The sequence below is a fragment of the Homarus americanus genome, unplaced genomic scaffold, assembly GCF_018991925.1.
Source record: "Homarus americanus isolate GMGI-L3 unplaced genomic scaffold, GMGI_Hamer_2.0 scaffold56009, whole genome shotgun sequence".
Taxonomy (NCBI): domain Eukaryota; kingdom Metazoa; phylum Arthropoda; class Malacostraca; order Decapoda; family Nephropidae; genus Homarus; species Homarus americanus.
The window spans coordinates 3989810-4000911 of NW_024739542.1; the positions used below are offsets into that span (position 1 = coordinate 3989810).

The window sequence follows — 11102 nt, forward strand, 5'->3', positions numbered from 1 at the left end:
TAACAAGGCTAATAAAGTACTTGGGTTTATACAAAGGAGTGATAGTTACAAGACTAGCGAGGTCATCCTAAAACTGTATCTTGCTCTTGTGAGACCACACCTGGATTACGCAGTTCAGTTCTGGTCAGCGTATTACAGAATGGATATTGAATCCTTGGAAAGAATTCAGAGGAGAATGACAAGCCTAATCCCATGCCATTAGGAACCTTGAGTATAGAGACAGGTTAAAGCATCTTAATTTGCACTCCCTCGAGAGACGTAGAGCGAGGGGCGACCTGATAGAGGTGTATAAGTGGAAGGCAGGGCTAAACAAAGGGGACGTTACAAAGGTACTCAAACTATCCAACCAGGAGCGAACTCGTAACAATTTAAATTAGACAAATTTAGATTTAGGGGTGAAATAGGTAAACACTGGTTTGGAAACAGAGTAGTGGATGAATGGAACAAGTTACCAAATATCATCATTAGCTCGAATACGTTGAATAGCTTCAAACATAGGTTGGATGCTCATATGAGCAATAGGGGTTGGGTGTAAATGGGACTGCCCAGTATGGGCCAACAGGCCCGCTGCAGTTTCCTCCATTCTTATGTTCTTATGTTCTTATGTTCTTACACTCGCCTACGGGTGCTCCTGCTGGTGTAGTGGAGTGTGTTGGGTCGTCAAAGAATAAGTCTGACATTCTTGGTTAAGTTGGGTCCATACTCAAGGGCGGGTTTGCGTACAACATTTAGGGTCGTGTTCCTTGATACGAGAGAGAGAGAGAGAGAGAGAGAGAGAGAGAGAGAGAGAGAGAGAGGAAGAAAAGGGATTGAAGACAGACAGATAAATATACAGGTAAACGAGAAAGGGATAGAGTTAGAATTTCAGTGAAGAAATATCAACATAAATTCAAGCATGCGTTAAAAACTGTACACATCTCAAACACAAGCTGAAGTTACCCCACGAAGCTTTAGTATACAGTCCAACTAGTTAGTGCGGGGGGCATCGTAACTTGAATCCAGGCACAGATACTTACTGATGCACTGTACAGCCGGCAGCAGAACGAATGTTAGCCTGGCCATCGTGTAGAATAGATGGGTGACATGTGTGCGTGTGTGGTGAGTGGTGATGGCAATGGCTCTGCTTTTGAGTGTCCGGCCCCAGTAGAAGGCTCTGTTCTCTTCCCTCACTTACTAATCCATTACAATACCATTTGAGATATAACCCATGAGCCCTAACTATACCAGATCAAATAATGAATCCAGTAAGTGTGGAGCGGGGGTGATAGGTCAGCAGGAAGGCAGGGGTCAATGGTCAGGTGCAATCAGGTCTTCAAGCCTCCCAGCATCATAATATTATGAGTTTGGAAGGACTTTTTTTTTCCCCGTTCACACGATGTTCACTATTAGTACATATATGTTATAACCTACTAGTACAGAAAGTCTCCAGTACTGGCAGTCACCCTAACATTCTTACACTCTCATTAACACAATTATAACCCACGATTATTTTTTTTCCTTTTATGTTTAAGAATAATCGAAAACCTTTAAAATTTATCATCTATCATGTCGTTTATCTCACAATATATTTCTTTTTATTTCCCTTTGTCCGTCATTGAATTCCATGTTGGCCATATTTTTCTTTCTCCCTTTCTGACGGCTGGATCGAGACGAGACCACCTCCCTAGGTGACTCACCTCCTCCCCCTGTACTGAAGAAATCATCACCAAGGTTTTCTCTGGTTCCCCTCTCATAGGTTATTAAATTCCACTACTAAAGCCCACCACCGTCAACTCCTGGACACTTGCCAGTACATACTGTCAGACTACACACACACACACACGTATGCTTGAAGGAGTTAATAAATAATAAGTATAATCATAAGTAGAATAAATATACAAATAATGAATAAATCACAGTATAATTATCTTCTTATCATAAAATTTTTTTGAACTCATTTCGATATACCCGTTTCTCTGACTCGGATACACCAGTCACAATTGTCTTAAGTGTACTGACATAACATAAAATGGGATACAGTACGTAAGGAAAACATATAAATAATAATCTCTTGTTATTTATTGTAGTATTTCAGGCAGTAGGTAAGTATTTAAAAAGGGACAACTACACAATAAAGATTATCAAGACATTTACATTACCAACAATAATAAAATTAATAAAAAAAAAAAAATTCAAGTTCAGACACGAAAAACAAAACTACAGGACCATAATATTAACTCCTCGACATATTGCTGCATGTTCCATCTGAAGTGATTTTTACACCGTGGTAACTATATTAATATTTTATCATTCTGTTCATTTTGGAGGGGGATTTATTACGTTTATTTCTGTACGTGTGTGTGTTTGTGTGTGTTGGGGGGGAGGGGTGAAGAATGGTGGGGAGGTGTTGGAGACTCAGGGTGTAGCCGCCATCAACATCTCCAACATGCACGCCAACATCATCACTGTCACCACCAACACCACCACCAGGTAATGCGGTTCTTCACTGTGGGTGTTGCTGCCGCTGTCTGTGTGAGGACAAAACTGTTATCAGTCGAGTAATAGTGAATAGTGATAGGTTAGGTTAGGTAAGGTTAGGTTAAAATTCTAATCGTATGACGGAAGTATTGTTACAAGCAGATGGTCTTGTAATGTGTAACGTAACTTCAATAGTCAGTAATAATTATATACCTTATGTTTGAGATAATTATGAACCATCGACATGTTTGAATTACTAAAATAAGTCTCGTTTCAAGGATGTGTTCAGTATTATCCAGGTTAATAATTTAGGTACACCTTACTGATACGAGATATGGAAATTGTTACATGTATATTGTAATCCTACCGTAAGGCCTTTGTATTTGAGCTGGTTTTGATTTTGAAGGTAAATTTGGGCTAAGGTAGGGTAGGGTAGGGTAGGGTAGGTATAGGGTAGGGTAAGTATAGGGTAGGGTAGGGTAGATATAGGGTAGGGTAGGTATAGGGTAGGGTAGGGTAGGTATATGGTAGGGTAGGTATAGGGTAGGGTAGGTATATGGTAGGGTAGGGTAGGGTGAGGATAGGGTAGGTATAGGTAGGGGTAGGTATAGGTAGGGTAGGTAGGTATAGGTAGGGTAGGGTAGGTATAGGTAGGTAGGTATAGGGTAGGGTAGGTATAGGTAGGGTAGGTATAGGAGGGTAGGGAGGTATATGGTAGGGTAGGTATAGGTGGGGTATAGGGTAGGTAGGTAGGAGTAGGTAGGCAGGATAGGGTAGGCAGGTATATGGTAGGCAGGTAGGTTAGGTAGGTAGGTATATGGTAGGTAGGTAGGGTAGGTAGGTATGTTTTACTCTATTTCCCTCTTTCATTATCACTTCTCTTCGGTAGTCAACTGTCTGCCTACCAGTGACCCAAGAATGACCTACCTACCAATGACTCATGATTGACCTACCTGCTGTACCTACCAATGACTCACGAATGACCTGCCTACCTACCAATGACTCATACGTGACCTTGACTCCCAAAACCAACCCATATTCAACCAACTTATCACCACCATGCAATAAGGGACTACCAGTAACCTGTTATAGACTTTTGTTGTCACACCTACCTGACCCACCGTCTACACATTCAGTAGTAGGGATAGTGTAAGTGATCTGCGTGTCGATGGTCTGTTGCACGGGCTTGGAGTCTATACTGAAGATTTTGACGGAGCATCGCAGGTTCATCTCACCATCGAGGAAGTGTTTACATGAGACATTGAAGCTCAGTCCTTTACGTGTGATAGCCAACTTGGACTCAGATTCAGTGATGTACTTCTGGGGAGCCTGCCACTGACAACCCATCACATGTTAATCGCCACAGTGAAGGAAATCAAATACGGAAAGTAAAAAGGCAATTGTCCTGATAGGTATAGAATCACGTATTAGTTACCTCAAAATAAAACACAGAGGTGGCAAAGGGAAGGTTTAGTGTTATAAATTGATGTTGGATCACTTTCCTTCAACACATAATTTATAGTGAAGAGGAAGAGCTTGGAACAGCAGTATAAAGGAAAATAATAATAGAGGAATTATTTATTGTTATTTATGTTGGTCCAGTAAGTGGAAGATGGTAATTGGTGTTAGTGGAAGCGTTGACGGAAACATTATGGCGAAATGATAGAATTATTTCCCGAATTATTAAATTAAATCACAAGAAAATAATGCAAATTAAAAGGTAAATAAACATTAAAATTTAGTACTGCTCAATTAATACACCTAGTAGGAAAAAAAATGAGTTTACAATGACAGGAAATTAAATGAAGAAGTACTAAGATCGACAGAAACTTCAAGAGAAATAATTGAAATTCATAGAGAAAGGAAAATGTGATACTTTTGGTCATATAAGTAGGGATGAGGAGAATAATACCATAAATACTAGGAGGGCTACACCTAAGGATAGAGTTACTGTATAAACTGTTTAATTAAATGACAATACAAAAGTTAAATAAAAATCCAGCACTACATCAACTGACACATGCCACCCACCAGTCGCACTATATACATTCTTTAAATGTGTATGTCGTATATTATGTACGTTGTGTTGTATGTATAATGAATGTTGTGTATCATGAAGGATAAATTTTATAAAGTATGATGTATATTGTATATGATAATAAAACAGATTTTTACATAAGTTGAAAAATCTGTCGACTATTTCCCACGCACCTTGTATAAATAACATTCAGAGGACAACTCGGTATATAGGAACACTTACCCGGTTATCGTTGATGTACCAGGTAAGTTCGGCAGGTGGTGTGGACATGGCCGAGACACAGCTGAGTTGGGCGGTGTCTCCTATGTGGTACTCGTCCTGCCTCCCGTAGATACGAGGTGTGTCCTCTGGAGGAAGAGATAAATCGTATGAGATAGGTATTATTAAACTGAGAATGAGTGGCGGGTAGGTAAAGATTAGAGAACGGGATGGGTTTACTCACACACACACACATAATAGGGAAATAGATAAGCGTACAAAAATACAGCTAGAGACAGAGGTAGCAACATTAGTACTCACGTAAAACAGTCATGGGAAGAGCTTTGGTGTAGATCACATAATCTGGACCTTGTGTCACCACCGTACACTTGTACAAACCGGTGGAGCTCAGTTGGACGTGTTTGAGTACCAGCCGCTGGCCCGTCGACTGTTCCAGCTGTGTGAGGGAGGAAGAACTGCTGTATGTATATATGTCCTTACCTGTGTCCCTGTCAGTTCTCATTAAGTCAGTCTCAGTCTTTGAAAACCAATACAACTTGGGTTAAAATGGAAATTGAAGACTTGTGCGTTATGTACTACCATCCTAACACCTTTCCTTTATTCACTCTACGATAACATTATTAGACTGAACGACCGACGTGTAAGGTGGGGGAGGAGGCAGGTCTTAAAAGGTTCTGCACACGTAGTCACAAACCATTACTAAGGTGAGGTGCAGGGAATATCATTAAACCACAAGAAGCTTCTGGGTGGGAAATATTCACGAGAAATGAAATAAAATGGTCACATGTAGATAAATAAGAATGAAGTAGGAGGGAGTAAGAGAAAGAATGGGAGTAGTTTAAGGAGTCATTATACGTACTGTGTATGGTATAAGAAAAATAGGAGGAAGACAGGATAATGCTTGGAGAAAGAAGAAGTATTATGAAAAAAAAACAGAGACAATAATTAGGAGGCTGGGTGATACAGTTAGTGATGGTATAGTGAATAAAACCAACAATAATAATGTTCACAGAATACAATAATCATACACTACAACACTGTCATTATTTACCACAACACCGCTAGTATAATCACACACCACAGTTAGGATACTCACACCACCACGCCATAACACTCACATTGACACTGATGTTAGGATCTGGAACCTTGAGTTTAAGTCTTGTATGGGGTAAAAACCTCAAGATTTTTCTGGCGTTCTGGTACCAGTTAATCTGATACAGGCGGTCCTCAGGTACATTATGGTAACACTCTAACACCACCTCCTCACCAGCTGTAGCGAACCTAGGTACTACCAGGTGAGTTACTTCTGTTTCTGTGCCTGCTGCGGGGGAGAACGGGAAGGATTACTTCAGGGAGTTGTGATGAGAGAAGAGAGGACAAACAGGGAGACAGTGGGAAAAAAAGAGATAATTAGCCAGACAGAGGGAGAGAGAAAAAGTGAGAAATAGGTAGATACAAGGAGATCAAATAAATTAAAAGGGAGAGAAGAGAGAAGCAAATAGTTAGACAGCCGGATATAAAAAAAAGGTAGACAGAATGAAATAAATAAATAAGGAAATAGATTGATTGATTTAGAATTATAAGGGAATTATATCAGGATACAATTAAATATTTTTCTCTTAGGAATTATTTGTTATTTTGGTTGTCGGGTAAAAATTATCACCCCCCTTTAACTTACAACACTTGTAGTTAATGTTCCCGTTGGTTTAAGAGCTTAGTCCATTCATAGTCATTTATTCATCTCAGCGAGAGACTTAAGTTAACCCATGATAATAATAATAAAGTCTAATTGGTATATTTCCTCCTACGTTGGAATATCCTGTTGTTAATATACATAAACATACTCTAATATACTGTACATAAACATACATATATACACAGTTTTCCGCCCGTAATTTAAAACCGGAGATGTTGATTCGACTTTTTTGAAGACCATAATTATCTTGTTACTCAGTTAATGTAATTTACCTTCGTGAGTAGAATTAGACTAAGTGAGATATTAGTGTCTCTTACCGCTATACTTTATGTTTGTTTAGTTGTATATTAGATTTAGTTAGGTGTATTGTTAAATTGGCATGTGCAGGGTTTAGCTAATTTCCCGAGTGTCCTTATGTATGTTTACAGCTTTTACTCTTCCCGTGTGGGAGAGTTGACAGTGAAGGAGAAATTCACCAAGTACAGTAAGAAGGTTACATGATAGGGGAGGAAGTGTTGATTCTGTTGAGATGCCGTCATTTAAGGGTTAAACGAGTATCACATGTCTCTCTCTCTCTGTCTCTCTCTGTCTCTCTCTCTCTGTCTCTCTCTCACAGCATTACATCACCACGTCTACAGCAGGTGACATATTCCTCAATAACAGCTTAAACTGCATTTATGCATATGAGACCCAGGGAGGCAATGGTGACATCATAAGTCATAAATCATCATCACACCTGAGTAAACCAGAAGTAGGTTTTGTGTCATCTTGATTATATTACGTTACTCTACAATATTATAGGCACAAAACTCAAATATTCGTGAACATTAAGGCACTAATTCACAAGATGTTGACCCACATATGACGTACAGGGATGGTTTGAGTAATTTAAGTCACACCCAAACATCACCTTGATAAACAGCTCAGCGGGTCAACATTACTCTGTTCAAAACTCTCATGATGTGGAAGCTGGGGGAGGACCTACCTACTAAGTGGTGCAACAGGAGAGTCACCAACACTCGTCTGAGGACTACCATGATGGTGCTGGAGACGATCTCCCCCAACACCCACTCCTACAGCCACAATCTCCCTCAAGAGGTTTTGGTCTCTCTGTAAGTTTCAGTCACTCATCCCCGGCCAGAACTTCTCCCGTGAGCCCAGGTGTGTTGTTCACGCTTCTTCAGCTTTGGCGTGATGGTCGAAGCGTTGACTCAATCCACTGTAGAGTAGAATGTTGACAATTACAGTGACCCGTATAACTAAGCAACGTGTCGTTATCAGTTTCAGATAATACCAAATACATAATCAGTAAATATATTCGTATTTCTGGTGTTCTTGAGACAACAAAGTGGAATTCTAAAACTTTCGATCACAGTAGAAAGTAGATAATTATACGAATACTTTCTTCATGTGTAATAACCTACAGGGTCAAATTTAACGCACAAACGCCTAGGAGCCTTTGGTGATGTGGGGGAGACGAGATCACTTGAGGGATCTATGTACACGATCATCAGCAGCACCTCTGTGTCCTCCCACAGCTGGGTCAACAATAACACACTGACACGCTCACTCTTCCTTCACCCCCTCCCGCGTGCCTCCATCCCTTCTTCCTCCTTTCCCACACTACTCCATGTCACTTGTGTCTCGGTTTTTTATTTCTTAATCTAATTCAATGGATCTTACTGATACAGCCTCTCTCGCTCTCTTACATACAACTGGACCCCTGTTACAATTCCTCCGCCCTGTAAAAGTGGTAGTAATTCCCTTCTCCTAGTTCTACATTTTACATTGTCTTTTTTTTTTGCAAATGATCGTCATTGTTTATAATGGCAGGAATTGTTGATAAATGGGGTGATTGAGGTTGATTTTGCTGAATGCCAGTAGCCACATTTAACCATCTGAATCAACGAGTGGCCTTTTTAAACCATCTGGCTAAATACAGTAAATAGATTCACTAGGCAATTTCGCTCAGTCAATGACCACACTGACTCCTCTGGTCCAGTGGAAGGGGGGGGGGGGACCTCACTGAACCATCTATCCCATCAAGTAGCCACACTACATCATGGGTCATAATGAAGACCGGCCAAGTGTGGCTCACCACCGACCTCTTATTACCTGATGCTCCAACTTGGATGATTGTGCCAACTCCGACACATAGAATGAACAAACTTTTCCGTTGGAGTTCCCCTGAAGCTGACGGCTTGTGGCCAATGGTGCTGTCTGTAGCTGAGGAAACCTCGAGTAGTGTGAGTATGTGTTCAAATGTTTTAAAGTTGGTTTCTGTTTCTTAGTTAATTAGAAGGAAACTGAAAATAAAAAGGTAAAAATTATATTGTTAGCTGTATGGGAATTCAAACAAATATTGAATGTGTTGTACAGTTCTGTTCATTAACTTCATTTGAAAATAATTTGAATGTGTTGCACCCACATACATGTATGTTCCTCAGACTCAGAGTCGGATGCTGAAATTTTTCAGGACTCACAAAAGGTAGAAGCAACTAGCGAAGAATTACCACAAATTAGCCAATTAGAATTACAACAACTCTTACGGAGTCAGTTAATAGGTGTGAACAATTAATAGATTCGCAGTTGAAAAATTAAATATTTGACAATTAAGGTCAGGTACCATTTACCCATTACGTCTACCTGTCAACAAAACTAGAGCTTTAACTAACATGGCAACCATGGTGACAGGTGGTTCTACTAACACTGATCTCTCCATCTATCACAGTTTTTTAGTTTAGTTTAACAAATTTATTGACAAAGCTTGTAGTACAGTTTGCCTATTCCGAGTAATTCAGTCAGGTCTTGACACTGAGGGTGGTATCACTTTTCACTGCCACGCAGGACAGAGGTTCATACACAAAGAAATACATCACATTCATGAACAGTATATATAGGTCAGATTCATGTGGGTGATGTCACTGTTCACTGCCATGCAGGACAGAGGTTCATAGACATTGGACGTCATATTCTAATTGAAGACTGTAGAAATACTTCCAAATACTGTCAACGTACAGGAATTTACAGGTGAAGATGAAGATTTTAACATCTTGATATTCCTGCGTGAATGTGAAGATGTATTGCGTCATAATGATGTTACTAAAGATAAGGATAAATCTAGTACGTCCAAAGCAACGTCAAAACTGGTAAAGTACTCTGGCGTATAGAATGCTGTACGTCACAACTTTTTATGATGAAAACCTCGACTATCCAATGTCCAGGAATAATTTGATATCCTTTTTCGGTTCAGGGGCAAAAAGAAGGTGGTCTCACTTGTATCTTCAAGGTGGCAGAGCGTACAAGTACCAGTGTTTTTTATCACGACGCAGAAGAGGCGCAAGCTATTACCGGACACACGGTGATGGATCTCAAATCTTACATGATAGGCAACGCACATATACAGCTCATATAGATTGTGCAGGTACACAACCACTGTAGTGTACCTAGACAGTATAGGTATACAACAGTAGTAAACAATGGGGCCATTCGACCAATGATAGCCAATAAAGCCATCAAAAGCTTATCTAGTTTAGGGTCCTTAGGATGGATGACCCTTCTGTTTATTTATACAAATCAGCTGACCTTCTCGATATACACTAAACTATTCTAGATTTGAACGATCCTTGGTGAGGTATTAAAAACAACCATGCTACCCCAATAACATTTACTACACTATTTATTTCTGTGTCTCGTATGGATCGTGACGTACATGACATATAAACCCGAAAAGTTTCACATAGCTATAACAAATATTAACTTTATTATTGGTATTAATTTTACTGGTTATATATATATATATATATATATATATATATATATATATATATATATATATATATATATATATATATATATATATATATATATATATATATATATATATATATATATATATATATATATATATATATATATATATATATATATTTAACTAGATATAGTTCACTAGTTCGTCAAAAAGATGGAAGACTTTCTAAAGATGTTCATTTTGTACCCATTATTCTTCTATGGAATATTAAGTACTTAATACTGCCAAGATACTGTACAGGAGATATGCATTTCTTCACATATCTGTGAATAGTTTAATGTGTTGTTTAGTTATCCTTCTGTTACATGGTCTGTGAGATAATCTAACAGCTCCGACTGTTGAGTAAAGTTTCAATTTCTCAGTAGTGTTATCCTTCGTCATGCTGTTTCGAGTCCTCATTACAAATTTTTTTGGGTGAAAGGAAGTGCCTGAGCAGTCAGCCACTCACTTGACTCCCGTCAACCACTGACGGCAGAACTATGCTTCGTTCCCAATTTTGTGGTTTTCTTTCCTGTATTTTGTCATATCTATTTATGAAGCGGGCGTCACACAGTCAGTATGTATTGACAGTATCAATAATATGTTGAAACTCATCAATCCAAGTTCCATTACTACTTTGTATCGCCAATACTATAAATATAATCCTCACACGGTCAATACTACTGTCAATATTTGAATAATGTCAATAAATATTGACCGTGTAAGGATCCCTTAATTAAAGGAAGAAGCTTTGGTTATTGGTTCCATGACAATTTGACATTTTGGAGTTTTCTATTTTGTATTATTTCTTGTGTGTTCCTTTACCAGGACTCTACCCGAGTTAAGGGCCGAACTTCAGGAGACATCCTTTTCACTCTGCACCCGGCCTGTTCAGCCACCAG

The 11102-nt window shown here is 39.1% G+C and overlaps 1 protein-coding gene across 2 annotated transcripts; it reads right to left on the reverse strand.

The window, feature by feature from the left end:
* Positions 1-1981: 1981 nt before the first annotated feature.
* LOC121874881 (cell adhesion molecule 3-like) lies at positions 1982-7960 on the reverse strand. Of its 2 annotated transcripts, none has more exons than XM_042379202.1 (7): positions 7854-7960; positions 7396-7629; positions 5833-6035; positions 5015-5150; positions 4718-4842; positions 3570-3792; positions 1982-2507 (listed from the first exon to the last, which is right to left on the reverse strand). In XM_042379202.1, the coding sequence occupies exons 2-7, from the start codon at positions 7445-7447 to the stop codon at positions 2395-2397; spliced, it is 852 nt and encodes a 283-aa protein (XP_042235136.1). In that variant the 5' UTR covers positions 7448-7629; positions 7854-7960; the 3' UTR covers positions 1982-2394. The 2 variants fall into 2 exon arrangements, with proteins under 2 accessions (XP_042235136.1, XP_042235135.1); XM_042379201.1 differs by having other exon boundaries at positions 7835-7960.
* Between the last annotated feature and the right edge of the window lie 3142 nt (positions 7961-11102).

Bases quoted from the DNA above. Each gene is read 5' to 3' on its own strand.
- LOC121874881 (XM_042379202.1), bottom strand. From the start codon at position 7,447: ATGGTAGTCCTCAGACGAGTGTTGGTGACTCTCCTGTTGCACCACTTA. The intron at 6,036-7,395 runs GTAGGTCCTCCC...TCTCCCCCGCAG, and splicing joins CCTGTTGCACCACTTAGTAG to CAGGCACAGAAACAGAAGTA. The intron at 3,793-4,717 runs GTAAGTGTTCCT...ATGGGTTGTCAG, and splicing joins GGTACATCAACGATAACCGG to TGGCAGGCTCCCCAGAAGTA.